General features: G+C 40.4%; 1 protein-coding gene across 1 annotated transcript in view; it reads right to left on the bottom strand.

Moving 5' to 3' along the window:
* Window positions 1-1,868: 1,868 nt before the first annotated feature.
* The window catches only part of LOC138854773 (copine-9-like), a 49,419-nt gene continuing 28,823 nt past the window's right edge, over window positions 1,869-22,464 (bottom strand). Inside the window, exon 2 of the mRNA XM_070099773.1 lies at window positions 1,869-20,652. Within this exon, the coding sequence (XP_069955874.1) occupies window positions 20,329-20,652 (324 nt within the window). The 3' untranslated portion in view covers window positions 1,869-20,328. The remainder of the gene's footprint in view (window positions 20,653-22,464) is intronic.

Below are 22,464 nucleotides of genomic sequence, written 5' to 3'. Positions count from 1 at the left end.
ATTTGACACCAATGGGGGCAGTAATATTCAAGGAATTTGTGAAAATGTCAACAATAACCCAGATGACCCTCAGCCCATCACCTTTGGGGTAGCGACACCCGTCCTAGGGCCAAGCACATCTGGGGTAGCCAGTGTGGCCACAGCAGACCCTAGGCCAAGCACTTCTGGAGTGGCGAGTGTTACCCATAGGCAACTTCGCAAGAGGAAACTATCATTTTCCCGGTGTTTTAGCAATAGTGAAAGTGATGTAAGTGACGAAATTGATTTTATGCCATTCGAGGATTCGTCCAGTGATAGTGAAGTTCATTATTCACCAGTGAAGCATACTTTTAGGCGTCGTTATCTACGTTCAGGCAGTGTGCCATATGCAATCCCCAAGGGTCGTGGCAGGTCACGATGCAAAACCCTGGCCACTGATAGTGAAAGTGATCATGAAGGCGAGTATGTGGGGATGGAGGAAGTAGTGGTGGGTGGCATGGTGCCTGGACCACATGGTGCAGTGGGTGGACAGACAAAGGATTGCCCGGCATCTCCTCAACCATGTGCTGCCTCCACTCCTGTCCCTCCTCCTGCTGCCCCATGCCACAGGTCCACCCTCCACCACGTGATCGTGAGTGGAACTGGACGCAAAGTATATTCGTGCCACAGCCTTGTGATTTTGATGCGAGTGAAAGTGGTATCCAGCCAGAATGTCCCAGAGTCTACAGAGTTAGACTATTTCCAGTTGTGCTTTGACAAGACTATAATGAACTTGATAGTGACCCAGACAAACAATTATTACCGATATGTCATGGACAACATAACAGAGGTTGGAGAATCGTCATGGCTGCACAGGTGGAAGGACACAACAGTGGCTGAAATGTATTTATTCTTTGCCACTGTCATGCTTATGCCACATATCTATAAGAACAATATACGTAATTACTGGTCCACAGACCACTTCATCAGTACTCCAGTTTTCCATGACCTCCTTCCCTGCAACAGATTCACTCTGTTGCTACGAATGTTGCGCTTCTCAGACAGAAATACGCCAAGCAGAAATGACCTTCTATACAAAATCCGGGAAGTGTTTATGTATATGAAGCAGAAATTCAGTGCATACTTTTATCCCTTCAAGAATATTATTGTTGATGAGTCCTTGATTCTGTTCAAGGAACCCTTGTCATTCAAGCAATATATACCGTGCAAACGTAATCGCTTTGGTATAAAACTTTTTGTTATGTATGACTGTGAGAGTGGTCTTGTGTTGGATGTTACTGTATACACCGGGAGAAATACACTCGCTGATGACAGACGGATGTTGGGAATTTCCGGTGATGTTGTTCACAGGATGATGGAACCATACCTGGGCAAGGGACATACACTGTACACAGACAACTGGTATACAAGCCCTATGCTCGCTGATTTCCTACGTGTGAACAATACAGTGGACCCCCGCATAACGATATTAATCCGTGCAGGAGAGCTCATTGTTATGCGAAATTATCGTTATGCGAATGAATTTTCCCCATAAGAAATAATGGAAATCAAATTAATCCGTGCAAGACACCCAAAAGTATGAAAAAAAAAATTTTACCACATGAAATATACATTTTCGTACACACAAAGAGAAGAATACTTGCACAATAGTAGAGTAGTACATGCACAGTATATATTGTGCATGTACTACTCTACTAAATGAAGAATAAATGACACTTACCTTTATTGAAGATGCAGCAATGACTGATGAGACAGTGTGTCCTGGGAGTGCCTTTTCCTCCTGAGTACTGTAGGTCCTGTTTGGCATTTTCTTCCAGAACAGGCCTTATCACACTTTGTATGTCACTCAAATTATAAATAAATAAATAAATAAATTGAAGATGCACGATTCTTAAATCTCTCAAACCAACCTTTGCTGGCTTTAAATTCACCAATATGAGCACTAGTTCCAGGCATTTTTCCCTGTTCACTTGGGTGTTAGTCGACTGGTGTGGGTTGCATCCTGGGAGACAAGATTAAGGACCCCAATGGAAATAAGTTAGAGAGTCCTCGATGATGCACTGACTTTCTTGGGTTATCCTGGGTGGCTAACCCTCTGGGGTTAATTGTTTCACGTTAAGCCACACCAACAACACTTTCTCCACATCTTCGAGTAATACAGCTGATGGTGGTGCAGCAACAACAACAGCTGTGGTGCAGCTGACCATGGTGCAGCTGCAGCTGTGGTGCAGCAGCAGCTGTGGTGCAGCAGCAGCTGACTGTGGTACGATAGTATTTATCACCCTTTTTACCACAAGGTTGGCACTAGAAGCTTTCTTTGGGCCCATGGTGGCTTATTTAGCAGTTACAAGCACTATAAATAATGGAATAATACAAAATGTATCGAATGTATGCATGCAACCAGCCACCCTGGCTTGTAAACAATGACGGCAAGGCAGGCGCTCAGGCTGGACGGACAGGTTCGGTACAGGTTCGGGACGAGTCATGTTCAGAAACAGCTGATGGTGCAACAGCAGCTGACCGTGGTGCAGCAGCAGCTGACTGATCCAGCAACAGCTGACTGATCCACCAACAGCAATTCTTAAATCTCTCAAACCAACCTTTGCTGGCTTTAAATTCACCAATATGAGCACTAGTTCCAGGCGTTTTTCCCTGTTCACCTGGGTGTTAGTCGACTGGTGTGGGTTGCATCCTGGGAGACAAGATTAAGGACCCCAATGGAAATAAGTTAGACAGTCTTAGATGACACACTTTTTTGGGTTATCCTGGGTGGCTAACCCTCTGGGGTTAAATGTTTCTTGATATTCTCAATAAGCCACACCAACAACGGTGCTACAGCAGCAGCTGACAGTGCTACAGCAGCAGCAGACGATGCTACAGCAGCAGCAGACGGTACTACAGCAGCAGACGATGCTACAGCAGCAGCAGACGGTACTACAGCACCAGCAGACGGTACTACAGCAGCAGCAGCAGCAGACGGTACTACAACAGCAGCAGCAGCTGACGGTGCTACAGCAGCAGCTGACAGTGCTACAGCAGCAGCAGCATCAGCAGTTGACCATGGTACCACAGTATTTTGATAATATTTCTCACCCTTTTTACCACAGGGTTGGCACTAGAAGCTTTCTTGGGGCCCATGGTCACTTATTTTGCAGATAAAATCACCAAAAACACTGTAATAATACGAAATGTTACGATTGTATGCTTGGATGTTACCGCGGAGGCTGGCTTGTAAACAATGCCACCAGCGGAACATGTGAGGCTGGCTCAGGCTTCACATAGATGCGTCTCGGACGAATAGCGTTGAGCGGGTTTTTTAGCGGTATGCGAGGCAAAATCTTAGCGATAAAATGTATCGGTATGCGGATTTAACGTCATGTAAGGCCAACGGTAAGCGGGGGTCCACTGTACTGATATATGTGGAACAGTGAGAAGGAATAGAAAACCTATGCCAAGGTTCAGTGTAGGCAGTGGTGAAGGTGCAGTGCAAGTGTTTCATGCTAATGACATCATGGCACTGACGTGGCATGACAAACGAGATGTGACATTGCTGTCAACCATTCACAGAAACGAGATGGTACAGACAGACAGACTGAGCAAGTTCAACAAAGAACCTATTGTAAAGCCAGCTGCTGTCGTGGACTATACGAACAATATGCGACTAGTTGACAAGTGTGACATGATGATAGGGTTTGCTGACTGTGTGCGTAGTAGTTGAAAGTGGTATATAAAACTGTTTTTTCACCTTGTAGACATTGCAGTGCTCAATGCATTCAATATGTATGAAATAGACTGGAAAACAACAACATTTTGCAGAATTCTCTCTGAATGTTGTCAAACAGATAGCAAGAAAGTATGGTACCACAGCAACCTGTCACACCACAACCTGTCCCCCAACCACAGCCAGTGGGGGAAGTTCCAGACCGAATCACTCCTAACTGTCACTATCTGGTACCAATACCACCTACCCAAAAGAAGAAGAACGCCCAGAAAAAGTGTGTTGTGTGTGTTACACCAAAAAACGACCTCAACAGCGGAAGGACACACGATTCATTTGTCACCAGTGTGGGGTGGCATTCTGTATGAATCCATGCTTCATGGAGTATCATACAACCGTGGAGTTCTAGAAACATAAGTAGGACTTGTAAATACTTGTATATAGTTGTAGATAATGGAATGTGATTCAGCCAGGTGTGCAAAATCACCTGTCAGTGTGTACATGTGTGTTTATGGCAATATGATAATAATTTCATATATAATATTGATGTATAAACAACAACTGGCATTGAAATTAAAAAATTTGTCACAAAACATAATTATCATATCACGAAAACCAAGAAAATAAAAAAAAATTTGAAGAAAACGGCAAATATGTAGAATTTCTGCAAGCGGCAGTGCTCCATGTTGCCGTCAGGTGATCGCCAAGTGCCAACTTCGTGGCCTCATATCTCGGTAAGTACTAACCCTAATTTTTTTTATTCTAAAACACTTAAAAAAAATGTGCTCTTTTTTTTCTATAATTTTTTTTTTTTTTTCAAAATATTCGGGGCGCTGAGCAAGTGAACGTATATATACGTTCGGACCGTTTAAGGGTTAATAGAATGAAGTTTGCTATTGAGCAGATCAGACCAACGTTGTTGCCAACGGGTGTGAAGGTGGGTAGCAATTACAGCAAAATAGTCCGTGAATAGAACACCTCTATAAGAAACCGGAAGGTCATGTACTGCTGACTGCGCAGCAGTGTCTGCCTGTTCATTGCCCTGTATGTCAACATGACATATCTTTATGCTTGGTAGAGATATGGCGTAACCAAAGTTGGATACGGAGAACTAGGGGATGAGGTGTGTCAAATTTTCTTATAGCCTGTAAAGCACTAAGGGAGTCTGAAACAACCACAAATGGTGACACAGGCATAGATGCAATACGGATAAGTGCTACAAGAATGGCATACAATTCAGCAGTAAAAATGCTAGCCGAGGATAGTAAATGTCCACGCATGACACTGTCCGGCGCCGTCAGAAGACCAAGAGCCATCTGTGTATACAGTGATGGTATGAGAATGAGAGTGGAAGTGGTCAAGAAAAAGAGAGTGGGAAGCTACCATAGGCAGTTGGGCTTGTGCACAAGGGAGTGAGAAGGAACAGACTCAAACAGCTGGAACTTCCCAGGAGGGGTCAGGGAAAAGTGAGATGCTACATGAACATAGAAAGGTGGTAACTGAAGGGAAGACGAGCAAATGGAGGCGAAGAGAAAAGGTATGGAGTAAACAGGGGCGACAAACAAATAAAGAATGTCTACTAACATCAGTGACTATTCTATATATGGTAGGGTTGCGGAGATCATGAGAGCGAACATAGGAGCAAAGGCAATGGGCATCACGGCAATTGAACAAGGATGGAATATTCGCTTCAGCATACAGGCTTTCAACAGGGAAAGAGTGAAAAGCACCAAGGCATAAACTTAATCCCTGGTGATGGATGGGATTAAGGCTAGGGAGAGTAGCAGGAGAGGCCGCCAAATAGATTGGTCACCATAATCGAGTTTCGATAAAATGAGGGCTGAATGTAGGCAAAGGAGAGTTTGACAATCAGCTCCCCATGAAAGATGAGCAAGGGTTTTAAGAAGGTTCAGCCGGCTGTGACAAGTTGCCTTCAGAGAGGTAATGTGAGGTTTCCAGGATAACCTATGGTCAAAGAGAAGGCCTAGAAACCTGACCGTATCACGTTCAGGGATACATGAGCCATAGAGGCACAAAGGATGATCAGAGATGACAGAGCGTCTGGTGAAAGAAATTTGGTGAGTTTCAGTAGTGGAAAATTTAAACCCATGCGTGGTGGCCCAACTGGAAACACGGCTGACCGCATGCTGGAGAGAAATTATAATGAGGTGACAGTCAGCGCCTGCACAAGCAATAGCGAAGTCATCAGCATAGAGGGATGACCAAATACTGGATGGAAGAAGAGAGGCCAGATCATTTATAGCAAGGAGAAAAAGTGTTGTGCTCAGAACACATCCCTGGGGGACACCTTCAGCTTGGACAAAGTCCGGGGAGAGCATATTATTAACCCGAACACGGAAATGTCTGTCAGTTAAGAAGTTCTTAAGGAAGGATGGCAGATTGCCTTGGAGGCCTAAGGAGTGGGCTTGGGCTAAAATATTATACCTCCAAGTCGTGTCATAAGCCTTCTCAAGATCAAAAAATATGGCAATAACTGAGTGGTTATTTGCAAAGGCATTACGAACATACATATCCAAGCCTATTAAGGACTATGGTAAAACAGCCCTTAAGAAAGCCATATTGACTAGTGGAGAGACTGATGTGTGTCTCTAAATACCACATTAAACGTCGATTTACCAGATGTTCCATCACTTTGCAAACTGCACTAGTAAGAGCAATGGGACAATAGTGGGAGGCATCGTGTCCCGTAGTACCTGGTTTGCGGAAAGGGAGAACAATGGGCTAGTGAATGTAATATTATGGAATAATTCTTTCTCAATTTCGAGTAGGCTGTACATCTGAGCAAAATCACATGAGACGAGGCTATCAATTGGCAAATGCTAAGAAATGTGTTAGCTTTCTATAAAATAGTACCACAATTACAGTACAGCACTTGATTATAGGTGTATAATTTCCATACCATCAAGATCACATTACCAATACATGAATACTTCACTGTTACTGCCACACAATATCTTGTCCAATTACATACTTCTGATGTACTGAAACATTGTCCAAAGTCTCCTCCCCAGATGTGAGTTAGATGTGAACTGTTCCAGCTACTGTACTGCAACTTTCACTCTTTAAATACTCCAAGAATATAAAGACTGGTATTGAATAATTTGCTTTGAAAACAATATAAAAAGTTATTGCCACTGTTATATTATTTTTTCACAATAATATATATGTATTAAAATATTTCAAACACTAAGCAAACACATAACAAAACTAAATACAAACTGTACTGCAGGTTCACCCCAAGTATTACAAAAATTCTTGTCACAAACCAGCCATGGAGTTGAAATAATCACAAGAAAAATGTCAAACATCTATTAATAATACATTTGTTCCTTCCAGCTAAAACTGAATTCACTGATTTAAAACTAAATTACAGTGGACCCCCGCATACCGATGGCATCACATAACGATTAATCCGCATACCGCTTGCTTTAATCGCAAAAATTTTGCCTCGCATACCGCTTAAAAACCCGCTCACTGATTTTCGTCCGAGACGCGTCCAATGTGCGCCCTCAGCCAGCCTCACATGTGCCGCCGGTGGCATTGTTTACCAGCCAGCCTCCGCGGTAACATCCAAGCATACAATCGGAATATTTTGTATTATTACAGTGTTTTCGGTGCTTTTTCTGGAAAATAAGTGACCATGGGCCCCAAGAAAGCTTCTAGTGCCAACCCTACAGCAATAAGGGTGAGAATTACAATAGAGATGAAGAAAAAGATCATTGATAAGTATGAAAGTGGAGTGCGTGTCTCCGAGCTGGCCAGGTTGTATAATAAACCCCAATCAATAATCGCTACTATTGGTGGTACAGCTGCTGCTGCTGCTGTAGCATCATCTGCTGCTGCTGTAACATCATCTGTTGCTGCTGTAGCATCGTCTGTTGCTGCTGCTGCTGCTGTAGCATCGTCTGCTGCTGCTGTAGCATCGTCTGCTGCTGCTGTAGCATCGTCTGCTGCTGCTGTAACATCGTCTGTTGCTGCTGTAGCATCGTCTGCTGCTGCTGTAGCATCGTCTGCTGCTGCTGTAGCATCGTCTGTTGCTGCTGTACCACCGTCAGCTGCTGCTGCTGCTGTAGCACCGTTGTTGGTGTGGCTTATTGAGAATACCAAGAAACAATTAACCCCAGAGGATTTGCCACCCAGGATAACCCAAAAAAGTCAGTGTCATCGAAGACTGTCTAACTTATTTCCATTGGGGTCCTTAATCTTGTCTCCCAGGATGCAACCCACACAAGTCGACTAACACCTAGGTGAACAGGGAAAAATGCCTGGAACTAGTGCTCATATTGGTGAATTTAAAGCCAGCAAAGGTTGGTTTGAGAGATTTAAGAATCGTAGTGGCATACACAGTGTGATAAGGCCTGTTCTGGAAGAAAATGCCAAACAGGACCTACAGTACTCAGGAGGAAAAGGCACTCCCAGGACACAGTGTCTCATCAGTCATTGCTGCATCTTCAATAAAGGTAAGTGTCATTTATTCTTCATTTAGTAGACTAGTACATGCACAATATATACTGTGCATGTACTACTCTACTATTGTGCATGTATCCTTCTCTTTGTGTGTAGGAAAATGTATATTTCATGTGGTAAAAATTTTTTTTTCATACTTTTGGGTGTCTTGCACGGATTAATTTGATTTCCATTATTTCTTATGGGGAAAATTCATTCGCATACCGATTATTTCGCATAACAATGACCCCTCTTGCACGGATTAAAATCGGTATGCAGGGGTCCACTGTATAAACAAAGTAATAATTAGAGTTAGGTTTATATACTTTCATTATTAAAATTGGATAAACTACTCTGTGTCTACCTTGACCTGTAAGACATTTTAAAAGATTAGAGAAAGACCGTTTTCCTTACACACCCATCATACAGGAGAGTTTGCCTGTTATACTGTATCACGCAGGATGGTTTTCCTCCGCTACTCCATCACACAGACTAGTTTTCCTTCAAGCTCCATCACACAGGATAATTTTTTAGTCATATGCCATCACACATAATTCGTTTTCAAATAGGTCATGCAATCTGTCAAAACATGTAAAAATACACAGCTAACATAAATTTTCCTTCAAAAAATATTTTATCCTTTGGACTTTCATTAAACATATTCCAACTGAATTTTTTTGGCTATACAGACAAAGACCCAAGTTGCAGTTTGTCTGACTACTTTGGCTACCTTGCTATGAAAATTTGGGTGAGGAGAGTTAATGTACAAAGGTACAGTAGTAGATGACAAAAGTCAAAAAAGATGAATCTAAGACACCAGAGAATAAATCTTTATTTAATGACATTTTTCCTCCAGTGGGCAAAAATGTTAAGTAAAAGATTTTCTCTCTTGACGTATCTATGAATCACCATAATCATTAAGTTGTATTGTAAAACATGCAAGGATATTTACTGGGAAAGATGGAAGCTGAGTACAGATTTCTCCTGGTACCATTACGGTCACAAGAAGGATGGAGTAATAGATGAGAGAAGGAAGAAAGCAATAGTGAAGAGCAAGAGACAAAGTGAGGATGAGGGAGAAAAAGGAAGGATGGTTAATGTTCAGACATAAATGGTACTGGTTGGATAGAGCATTAAATTCATTTGAAGGTGTTTCAGTGTGGCACAGCATATGACTTCAGAAGTTTAACACCCCAGTCCATGCAAATTAAAAATAAATGTGCATAGATTCATCATTATCTAAATGTAAACATCATTACCAGAAACATGTCAACTGAATACACAATTAAAATTATACTAAAATCATCATCATTCCACTTCTTTCATAAAGTGGAGAGTCACTTAACTAGAAATAATGGAAGAGTATTGCAAGACAAGAAGGTTTATGATACTGAGTGAAGTTGTCTTTTATAATATGGTCCCAACATAGTAGCTTCTCTGAAAACTAGTGCCACCACTTTAGCTAAACATCTACAACAGAAGCTTTAGTGATTAGCTGTATTACTGTATTCATGATGATTGCCCAATACCAGGCACTTCACCACCAGCAGTATCCTCGATGCCAGTGGGGTTAGTGTTTGTAATGATCATACAACAGTGCTTAAGTACTCATGCTCTTTTATAAGTGGTCATACAGTGCCTGGGGAGCAGGAAGTAACTGGTTGTGATCTAAACAAGGGGAGAGTAGCTCTAATTCTCTGAATCAAAAACCCCTTCAAGAAAATCAAGGTACACCATTGAAGGGATTAACTAGGTGCTGCTTACTCAACATGAACGGATATGAGCAAAATATTCAACATTCATTTTGTCTTAATAAAGTCATAATCTTGTTCTTACTCCCTGCATTATCTCAGCCTTCCTCCTCACATACCCTCAAATTTCGTGTAGTATTTTTGTGTGTGTATAGAGAGCATGGTAGTTGTGTGTGCTGAACAATTTGTCAGAACCTAAGAAAGTACCTGCAGTAAATAGGTAAACATGAAGACAAAGAAGAAAGCTTAGATAAGAGACCATGAACACGCTGAAGGTTTCCTGTTTCTCACAGGGTAAACCCATGAACAAAATCCAAACTAGATTCTGCATAATACAAAAATAACAATACTACTCATAAATGCTTTTACATATATTCAAGAGTGTAATTCACAAACCTCAGTAAGGAATATATTAATTCACAACTTGATTATCAGAACTGCACACCAGATGAACACCCCTCAGGGTAATCAATACTGAAGAGATCGGTATATTATGACATTATAACACACTAATGATGAATGCACATAAAATATGATAGCTGTATGTTAAATAGTACAGTGGTGAATGTACAACAAATGCTGCTGTGCATGTACATAGCACTGTACAGTAAGGCCAGATTGTCACATGCGAGTTGAAAAGTTTACTTCTACACTTCGACAAACGTCATACAGGTGCATGCAAGGATGTCACACCAGGAAGCTTGTCATCATCCCAACCCACAACACTTGGCCAGAGTGGTATCCATTAAAAGCATTCTTTTTACCCTTCTTCCACCCTTCAAATGAGGTACCTTCATGCTGGTGAAGAGCTCCTGATCCAAGAAAATGGAGCTACTCTCACTTTCCATGGATCAAATCTGATTGTGTTCCATTTCACTCATGCTGTATGACCCCTAGGGGCCATACAGTCATGTACCTTTTTTTTTTTTTTTTGCCCTTAAGGGCTCTATTTAGGCCTTCTCTGACCCTTAAATCTTTTGTAAAATGAGATCCCTGGGTGCCTGACCAATGCTAAATACTTTATGAGTAAGTCATAAGTACACAGATGCACTCAAAGTACAACTTCAGGCAGCTTGCCTCTTAGTAAAGTACATCATCATCTGTGGAAAGATCAAACACTCGCTATCTGCCAGGTAGACCCCTCACATGCACTCCAAAAGCTATATACACCTTTAAAAATTCAATATATTATATAATATTAAGTACAGAGGGGAGCAGAGTGACAGTGCTCTATATGATGGGTGAAAATGTTGTAGTTTGAAGAGTCAATTTAATTGTGATATCCATGAACATCTAGAGAGCTATTAAATAAACAATGGTGAGTGTGTTTCCTTCTTTGGGTTACCCTATTTTAGTGGAAAATGGTCAATGCCGTATAAAAGGTACAGTAAACCCTTGATATAACAGACAAGTAGGGAGGATTGTCTAAGTGACCATTAAATCAAAATAGTGGTAAAAATAGGAAAACTATGCACTAAAGTATTCCAGTGTACACCTAATATAGTACTGTACACACAATTAATGTTGAAAATAAAAGAGTTAAAAGTACAATTTAACCAGTGAATTTGCTCATAATATTGTGTTATATCAATGTCCATTATATGGAGGGTTTACTGTAGAAGGGTTTTGTGCCTCTTAGAGAGCAAACATAAATCACAATAAAGTGGTATCAAAATTACCGATTATTATGCCTCAATTGTGCCTGGTCACTTAACCCTTGAACGGTCCAAACAGACTGACGTTCAAATTCGTATTGCTACAAAAGTTGGTCTACTTTTTTTTACACGTTTTCAAATATAAAACAAAAAAGATAACATTTTTTTACATACTTTCAGATGTTGAAAAAACGTATATATACGTTTGGACCGTTTAAGGGTTAACAGCTAATACTGCTACAGAAGACACAACTTCTTCATTTGTTCATGGTAAACACATGAAGATAACAAAAATTACTAAGCTATGGGTTTAAAAATATTTATACATATATTCCAAAGATTCTACTATGCTATAGATTACAAAGACTTATTCGCATGTACAGTACTGATATCATTGACAGACGTCTCTAAGAAATAAACTTTTAAGTGTTGAAAATATTGTGTGATGACAAAACCAACACATAATTATTTATCCAATATTTTTGTACATCCTGACACTAAAATGTGCAGATATATTTACAATCTGAGTTTGATCATATAATATAAGAATTTGTATTCTTATTTGAGTAACAACTACCATGGCACTAACAGGCTGACTACTATACATTCAGTTTCATCAAGAAAAAACAAGTCAAATTCATTAATCATGAAAGTATACTGTAGGAAATTATACAAAGATCAATCAGTAACTTTCAGTTTTTTTAAAAAACTACAACTAATACATACAGTATTGGAACACATTTCAAACATTCCAAAAATCACATTTTGTCTTCAAAGATGGATTTCTTCAGGAAGTCTCTCCTACCTGGATTATAATATACCTCACTACACTGATACTCACCTCTGTACACCCCATCAAAGCTCATATCCTCTCTTTCTGCTGCATAATGTTCTCCTTTTCTCCAGTGACTAACATCACCTGCAACTTACAGGGTGCACAGGAAACCTAAATGTCAACCTAATACAACAGCTGGGCTCCCAGAGCCCTTTCTACAGAAGTTCACTTTCTAATAGGGTCAATATGCAATTTTCTGCTGAGGGTCCCACCTGGAATAATACTACCTACATCAAGACAAAGGCAGCTGTTAACTGGAGGCAAGATAAAGGTGGCTTATCATGGTGACAACTTTTACAGAATGGGAAATGATTCCACCAAGATCCATCAAGGCATGTAGATGCCCCCTTTTCCCTAATTACAGAGCCCAAGAAAATAATCTTGCCAGGTACAGCATTCCTCATCCATCCACAAAAGCAAGATGCACTGAAGGTAATTAGGCCAGGATAGGGGTAAGGAATATTGCAGAAATTTTTAAGGACCAGGCTGTACCAGCCTCTGACACAATGAATGTATGAACCTCATCTGAGTATGTGGGAATTTTAATCCCAGCATATTAGAATATTCTAGGTAGTAGGTTGGTAGACAGCAACCGCCCAGGGAGGTACTACCGTTCTGCCAAGTGAGTGTAAAATGAAAACCTGTAATTATTTTACATGATGGTAGGATTGCTGGTGTCTTTTGTCTGTCTCATAAATATGCATAAATTGCTGCTTCTATTTACACTTAGGTCACACTACACATACATGTACAAGCATATATATACACACCCCTTTCGGTTTTCTGCTATTTTCTTTCTAGTTCTTGTTCTTGTTTATTTCCTCTTATCTCCATGGGGAAGTGGAACAGAATTCTTCCTCCGTAAGCCATGCGTGTTGTAAGAGGCAACTAAAATGCCAGGGGCAAGGGGCTAGTAACCCCGTCTCCTGTATATATTACTAAATGTAAAAGGAGAAACTTTCGTTTTTCCTTTTGGGCCACCCTGCCTCGGTGGGATACGGCCGGTGTGTTGAAAGAAGAAAGAATTAGAATATTCTAGGTAGTAGGTTAGTAGACAGCAACCGCCCAGGGAGGTACTACCGTTCTGCCAAGTGAATGTAAAATGAAATCCTGTAATTATTTTACATGATGGTAGGATTGCTGGTGCCTTTTTTCTGTCTCATAAACGTGTGAGATTTCAGGTACGTCTTGCTACTTCTACTTACTCTTAGGTCACACTACACATTCATGTACAAGCATATATATATACATACCCCTCTGGGTTTTCTTCTATTTTCTTACTAGTTCTTGTTCTTGTTTATTTCCTATCTCCTTGGGGAAGTGGAACAGAATTCTTCCTCAGCAAGCCATGCGTGTTGTAAAAGGCGACTAAAATGCTGGGAGCAAGGGGCTAGTAACCCCTTCTCCTGTATACTTTATTAAAGTTAAAAAAGAAAAAAAATTTTATTTTCTTTTTGGGCCACCTTGCTTTGGTGGGATACGGCTGGTTTGTTGAAAGATGATGATGTTAGAATATTTTAAAGACAGGGTAGCAATCCTCTTCCCTTTTCTAGTGTGCCTGTGTGATCATTATTCCCCTCACCATCATGTGGGAGAAGGGGGGTTAACCTTTTTCCCACAGCCTTAAGAGTCGAGTTTCAGGCCAATAGAGTGCCATGCCTACTACAACTGCCTAGCAGGTGGCCCTTGTAAAATTAGAAAATGAAACCCATTTGTCACTAAATCTCTGAACTCTGATGAGTTTATGAATGTCATCATGACTCACGAGTCAGTCTGACAAATGGAGAGTGAGTGATTCTCTTCTTTGCCAACCATTTGGTAATATTTTTTCCAGGTACAACCAGCATTTAAGCTGGTTGTGTTTTTGAAGGCCTGGGATCAGCAGTCTCCAGCTTGCAACATACAATACACACTACAATGTGCATCTACCGTGATATGAGCACCAGGGAGCCGGATAAGTGATTAATCACTGCTGCCTAATTTGATGTGTGCTCCAAACATCTATTAAGTGACATGCATGAGAGACTACCAAGATTCATTTAAGGCAGTGGACTTCCTGAACTTCAACCAAGGTCTGCACTCTAAAAAGTGGACTTGATTTCAAGGACTTTATTGGTGCAAGTGACTGAGTGTCAACTACAATGATTTAATGACATTTGGATACTGCAACAGCTCACAATTAAGCTGAGTGTCTAACATCACATGTGTCTGTCCAATTTTCATTCTGCCTGGTAAATAACCAGGAACTAGGTGTCAACAAGGACATCATAATGGTAAGTATTTCTGATGGCCACCTGTGGAAGAAAAGTGTTCACCAAATACAGTGCTTCCCCGTTTTTTGTAAGCACTGAAAGTCGTAATTTTCGAAAATCGTAACGTTTTTTCGTCAAAACATTGACTCGCAAATAGTCATTCATCCCAGACGCGTACACACGGCCCCGAGCAGCCTCATACTCCATTCCCAGCCAGTGTGCCATTGTTTATCAGCGAGTGACCATCGCCTCACGTGTTCATACAATACATTACATAATATTCCATTCATTGTAGTGCGTGCAACTGCTAAATAAGCCACCATGCCTCCAAAGAAAGCTCCTAGTGCCATGTCTTTAGTAAAGAAGGTGAGAAATACGATAGAATTCAAGAAAAACATCATTGAACAATATGAAAATGGCATACGTGTGGCAGAGCTGGCCAGGATGTATAAGAAACCCCATACAACCATCCCTTCCATCGTGGGCAAGAAAAAGTAAATCAAGGAAGCTGCTGTTGCAAAGGGGGTAAATTATTATTATTATATTATTATCACACTGGCCGATTCCCACCAAGGCAGGGTGGCCCGAAAAAGAAAAACTTTCACCATCATTCACTCCATCACTGTCTTGCCAGAGGGGTGCTTTACACTACAGTTTTTAAACTGCAACATTAGACAGCAACCACCCAGGGAAGTACTACCGTCCTGCCAGATGACTGTGAAACAGAAACCTGTAACTGTTTTGCATGATGGTAGGATTGCTGGTTTCTTTTTCTGTCTCATAAACACGCTAGATAACAGGGATATCTTGTTACTCCTACTTACACTTTGGTCACACTTCACAGACATGCACATGCATATATATATATACATACATCTAGGTTTTTCTCCTTTTTCTAAATAGCTCTTGTTCTTCTTTATTTCTTCTATTGTCCATGGAGAAGTGGAAAAGAATCTTTCCTCCGTAAGCCATGCGTGTCGTATGAGGCGACTAAAATGCCGGGAGCAATGGGCTAGTAACCCCTTCTCCTGTAGACACTTACTAAAAAAGAGAAGAAGAAAGGGGGTAAATATGCTCACAAAAATGAGATTGCAAGTACTCAAAGATGTTGAGAAGTTATTGTTGGTGTGGATCACCGATAAACAATTAGCAGGAGATAATCTTATGCAGTCGATTATTTGTGAAAAAGCAAGAGAGTTACATGACGACCTCGTAAAGAAATTGCCTGCAATGAGTACTGATATTTGTGATTTTAACCCTTAAACCATCCAAACATAGATCTACGTTTGTGCAAGTAGCGCTCCAAATGTAGATCTACATTTTCTTTTACATAAGAAAGAATGTAAAATTGAACGTAGATCTACGTTCAGAGCACTAAGTGTGCGAACATAGATCTACATCTGGACAGTTTAAGGGTTAAGGTCAGCAAAGGCTGGTTTGAGAGATTTAAAAAACATAGTGGCATACATAGTTTGATAAGGCATAGCAAGGCTGCCAGTTCTGACAAAAATGCAGCTGAAAAATTCATAAGTGAATTCAAGGAGTACATACAGACTGAACAATTCCTCCCTCAACAAGTGTTCAATTGTGACAAAATAGGCCTCTTTTGGAAGAAAATGCCAAAGAGGACCTACATTACTCGGGAGGAAAAGGCACTCCCAGGGCACAAGCCTATGAAAGATAGGCTAACACTCATGTTTTGTAGTAATGCTAATGGGAATTTCAAAGTAAAGCCTTTACCAGTGTATCACTTTGAAAATCCCAGAGTGTTCAAGAAAAACAATGTTGTGAAGAGTAAATTGTGTGTTTTGGAAAGGTAATAATAAGGCATGGGTCACGAGGGACATTTTCCTCGGGTGGTTCAATGAAGTGTTTGGCCCCAGTGTGAAGAAATACCTCCTGGAAAATAAACTGGAACTCAAGTGCCTCCTCCTAATGGGCAATGCACCTGCTCATCCTCCAAACTTGGATGACCTAATTGTGGAGGAGTTTGGTTTCATCACAGTGAAGTTTTTGTCCCCTAATACCACTCCTCTCCTCCAGCCCATGGACCAGCAGATCATTTCAAACTTTAAAAAACTCTACACCAAAGCAATGTTTCAAAGGTGCTTTAATGTGACCTCAGACACTCACTTGACCCTAAGAGAGTTCTGGAATGATCACTTCAGTATCCTCCACTGCATAAGCCTTAAAGGCTTGGGAGGGAGTGACTTCCAGGACTTTGAACTTTGCTTGGAGAAATTTGTGGCCAGATTGTGTCCAGAAGAGGGATTTTGAAGGGTTTGGGGCTGACCCTGAGGACTCTTTGCCAGTTGTGGAATCTACTGTGTCACTGGGGAGTTCCATGGGGTTGGATGTGAGTGGTGAGGATGTGGAAGAGTTGGTGGAGGACCACAACGAAGAGCTAACCACTGAAGAGTTGCAAGAGCTGCAGCTGGAACAGCAACAGATTGCAGCTCAGCATGTTGCTTCAGAGGAGGGAGAGAGATGGACAAAGGTGCCTTCTTCAGAAATTAAGGAGATTTGTGCAATGTGGAGCCATGTCGGCAACATGTACAATGACAAAGTCTTGTCCCATTTTAGGGAAATTCTAAAGAGATGCCAGAAACAGAGCTCTCTGGACAAGTATTTAGTGCCACAGGTGTACAGTGACTCTCAAGCTGGTCCTAGTGGCATTAAAAAACAAAGAAGGGAAGTAACTCCAGAAAAGGACTTGGTACCTGAAGTCTTTATGGAAGGGGATTCTCCTTCCAAACAGTAATTAATCCAACCTCTCCCCTCCTCCAGTCTTCCATACACTAAGAAGAATTGCCAATAAAGGTAAGTGTTATGCTGTTAATGTTTCATTCTTCATGTCTTATTGCTTTCTGTGTATGTACATCTATATTTCATGTAAAAAAATTTAGTTTTAATGCTTCTTGGTGTCTGGAACGGATTAATTGTATTTACATTATTTCTTATGGGGAAAATGGTTTCGCAAATCATCAATTTCGATAATAGTAGCACTCTCTGAAACAGATTAATTACAAAAAACGGGGGACCACTCTATTTGACAGCGCTCATGGAGAGGCTATTGGGCTCTAGGTGAATAGGCTGACACTAATGAACAGCCAGTTGAGTATACACATACAGTCCTCCACAGAATAACTGACTCCAAGTCTGCATTAAGGTTATGTATCATGTGTGAATTGTCTGCAGTGTGGTTTTCAGAGATGAATACAATAAAAAAAAGTACCACCACAAGGCCCAACAGGAATCTGGTATGGAGATAGAGAAGACTTGAGGTCAGCAGGCTGCTGTCAGGACATCTGTAAACAAAATGTACTTGTGAGGCCTAAGTCAGAAACTTGTGTCAGCCCAAACAAATCAACATTTGTTAAATTTATCCCTCCAATAGGTACCATTGGGGATGAAAAAGGTTGGGAGTGCACTGCGACCCGACAACATTTAAAACCATATTACTTGTTGGAGTCCTAGCTGACAAGGTGAAGGCAAGATAGCTGTAGATCATGAACACCAACAAGTCAAATGCTGGAAGCACTAACCTAACAACCTGGAGCAGGAGACAATATGCACCTAGCTCTGAAGAGCTGACCTAAGCTGTAGCTGAACACAGCCATGGAGGTGACTGACTCCTCATAATAGCCCAGCATAAAGAACAGAAGACACATAGGCCAGAGCCAGCACCAATCTTTCCTCTGAGGGTTGAGAAAACAGAAATCAAAGAGCAGAGGAAGAATATACATAAGAGACTCAAATCTGGGAGCCAGGGATGCAGGAGAAAATCAAGAAGCAATGAGGACAACAACAGTATCTTAGTGAGGCAAAACAAGGGTGATAAGAGTTGGCTGGAAAACATAAGGAAATTTGTATTTCCACCAGCTGAGGGAGGCATTGTTGATGGCAAAAGGGTCTAAGAATATAAAGATGGAGGTCCTGGTAATGTCATAAGTCCTTGTAGTGAACACTTCCACATTCAGTGTGTTACCAAAGACCAGAATGTGCTATGACTGTTCATCCCTCTTTGGCCCACCAATGAAAGTGGCAGCTATTTAATGTTCAAAGCACTGGGAGAGGCATGGTCTTACACAACAGAGCACTCAGCCCAAACTAAACACACACAACTGCAAACAAGTTGAGCATTCCAGCTTGACTGCTGAGCATCAGCAATCAGAATAGTTTGACAAGTCTTTTGTGCCAAAGAGAGTAATCTTCCAAAGAAGAAAATATTGAAGAGCAGAAGAGACTGCAAACAAATTTTATAGACAAGTCATGCTGGTGATCTGTATCAACATCCATGGTCTATGACTACTCAACCTGCTACCAGATGATATATGAAATAATGCCAGAACAAATACAGAAGTCCTCAAGAGAAAACTGGATCACTACTTCTGCCAAGTGCCAAATCAACCAGGCTGTGATGGCTATGTAGATCATTGGGCAGCTAAGAGCAACAGCTTGATTGAATAGGCACTCAGCAAGGAATACACAAATAATCCGCATGTAGGAGAAAAACTTATGACAATGTTTCAGTCCTACTTGAACCATTAACATCTGAAGTTTTTTCTCCTAACTGTGGGTTATTTGTGTGTTGTGCCTTTTTATTTTTTACTCAACAAGGAAGCTTGGCTAAAGGCCGGACTGGTAGGGTAGAAGAGCCCTCAAAATTGGTCACAGGGATACCACAGGAGGAGGACAAACCCAACTGTTGATGCTGAAGATACTAACAACTGGATTTCAGTACACTCTGACAACTGCAACTAATGTTTATCATAACAGATGAAGGAGGGGTGTTAATGTTGCAGTTTAAAAACTATAGTGTAAAGCACCCTTCTGGCAAGACAGTGATGGAGTGAATGATGGTGAAAGTTTTTCTTTTTCGGGCCACCCTGCCTTGGTGGGAATCGGCCAGTGTGATAATAATAATAAAAAAAAAAAGATGAGCAATAACTGATGAATATAGGTATTTACAGAGCAGAAAAAACACTTCAAGACATTGCTGGGGCATAAAGAGGTAAGTATTATTGTGAATGCAGTGTGACATATTTCCCCAGGGCCCCACAACCAAAATAACAATGAAACACTAAAAATATTATCACATTCTTGAAAAGTGCTAAACCAGTAAAGCATAAATATTTTATCAAATAAAAAACTTAATTTAGAAATCTCACCAGTGTCTACATAACAGCAAAAATAATTTTAATAACGTGAAAAATATAGTTTGCAATATTTAAAAAAAAAATCATGGTTATACCTACAAGAATGCCAGTCTCTTGAGTAGCAGATAATGAAAATGTGTTTAAAATATCTGGTATATACTGCTACTGTACAGAGATGGACATGCATGTATACTTCAGTGGGTCATGTAATTATAACCCTCACAATGCTTCATGATCATCATGTAAATCACTTAGTGGGATTGTACATAACAATCAATATATGTACAATGTTAACTGTTTATCACATGCAGTTACTATATTTTTCAACATTTACTGAGTACACAATAGTTGGTACAAAAAGATTTGCAAAAGTTTGATAAAATTACAAATATACATCTAAAATTACAAATACATCTAAAATTAGAAATGAATATGTGTTGAGCACCAGTGCCTTAGAGTACTAATCAGACACAAAGGTTACCTATGATACTTAGAAACCAAAGGCAAAATGTTCAGTCAAGGTCAGGCAGAAGTAATGCATTATTAACTTTGCATGGTTGTGGAGTTATGTTATTAGCTTTCATGTAAGAAAGAACCTGGCCTGGTACTTCAGCAAGGACTTCCCTAGCTAGCTTAAGCCTAGCCATGTGAGAATCCCTGTCTCCTTTCTGAAAGTCCCTAAAAGGCACAAATTGCACAATGTCTCGTACAGCATAGCGACCATTACTGGAAAGACGTACAACATCTCCATCAAGTTCCTCCATATTATCAAAGTCAGCTCCACCCACTCCCACAATGATAATAGACATGGGCAATGATGAAGCATTAACAATTGCCTGAAAGTAAAAGGAGAAAATATAATATATTAGCAGGCAAAAATAAAGGCCACTAATTATATTTTAGATCGGGTTGAAGTTAAATCTACAGACAGTCGTGTAAGGAAATAATTCAACCTTTGCTATGACTAGAAAGCTCATTTTGTAACACATTACAGTTCCTCAATATTCACAAGATCTAAATTGAGACCAAAATAAAGTTTGAGATATTTCAGCTTAAGTTAGACTAACTTTAATTAACTTACATTTGTCCTACAAGAGGCATGCCAACACTACAATCCAAAAACTGCATCTTGTCTCCACCTCTCCTTCAGAGTACAGGCACTGTACTTCCCACCTCTAGGACTTGAGTCTGGCTAGCCAGCTTCCCTCAATCCCTTCATAAATGTTACTTTGCTCACACTCCAATAGCACATCATAAAAACCATTTACCTCCACTCATTCCTCTATAACAAGTTCACACATGCTGGAAATCTAAGCCCCTAGCACATTCGTTTGCATTTTTTTTTCTTTTAATTTTTGTGTTTTTCAAAATGCCCTTAGAGTACCATATAGTACGCTACAAACAAATCCACAACTCACTCACTTAGAGAAAATGGAACATTAAGGATGGAAGGAAAGAGGGAGGGAGGGAGAGGGGTCATCCCAGGAAGGAAGGAGGAAAGGTGGTTTTGAGTGCTAGGGGTTTGAGCATCTACAAATTTTGTGTGAGCATGTTAAACTGGAGTGAGTACAGACTGGTTTTTATGGCTTGCCGTGTTGTTGGAATATAAGGAAGGCAACATGTACAAAGGGGTTCAGGCAAAACTAGTTAGCCAGACTTGAGTCCTGGAGTCCAGTGCCTGCACTCTGAAGGAGTGGTTTTGATGATATAGTTTGGAATGTCACTCAAATTAAGATGCATGCACACTTTTGGCAAGATAGCTATTGCATGAGTGATGAAGAATGTGTTTCCTTTATTCAGGGTCACTGTACCTTGGCAGGAAATAGTCAGCATGTTAAAAAATTCATAAATTCATATAATAAAGCAAAACTACTATAAACCATACATATATAATAACAAACATTAAGTAGGAAAAATTATATTAATACACATATAAGTGAATAAGAAGAAGAAAATTGTCAAAGTGGGAAGTCTGAATGTGCGTGGATGTTGTGCAAATGATAAGAAAGAGATGATTGTGGATGTTATGAATGAGAAGAAGCTGGATGTCCTGGCTTTAAGTGAAGCAAAGCTGAAGGGGGTGGGAGAGTTTCAATGGAGAGGAATAAATGGGATTAGGTCAGGGGTTTCAAACAGAGTTAGAGCTAAAGAAGGAGTAGCAATAATGTTGAAGGATAAGCTATGGCAGGAAAAGAGGGACTATAAATGTATTAATTCAAGGATTATGTGGAGTAAAATAAAGATTGGATGTGAAAAGTGGGTTATAGTAAGTGTGTATGCACCTGGAGAAGAGAGAAGTGTAGAGGAGAGAGAGAGATTCTGGGAAATGTTGAGTGAATGCGAGGGGAGTTTTGAATCAAGTGTCAGAGTAATGGTGGTTGGGGATTTCAATGCTAAAGTGGGTAAAAATGTTATGGAGGGAGTAGTAGGTAAATTTGGGGTGCCAGGGGTAAATGTAAATGGGGAGCCTTTAATTGAGCTATGTGTAGAAAGAGATTTGGTAATAAGTAATACATATTTTATGAAAAAGAGGAGAAATAAATATACAAGGTATGATGTAGCACGTAATGAAAGTAGTTTATTAGATTATGTATTGGTGGATAAAAGGTTGATGGGTAGGCTCCAGGATGTACATGTTTATAGAGGGG

Source organism: Cherax quadricarinatus, chromosome 68 (genome assembly GCF_038502225.1).
Source record: "Cherax quadricarinatus isolate ZL_2023a chromosome 68, ASM3850222v1, whole genome shotgun sequence".
In the NCBI taxonomy this organism is placed as follows: Eukaryota; Metazoa; Arthropoda; class Malacostraca; order Decapoda; family Parastacidae; genus Cherax; species Cherax quadricarinatus.
This window is presented reverse-complemented; position numbering and strand designations above follow the sequence as displayed.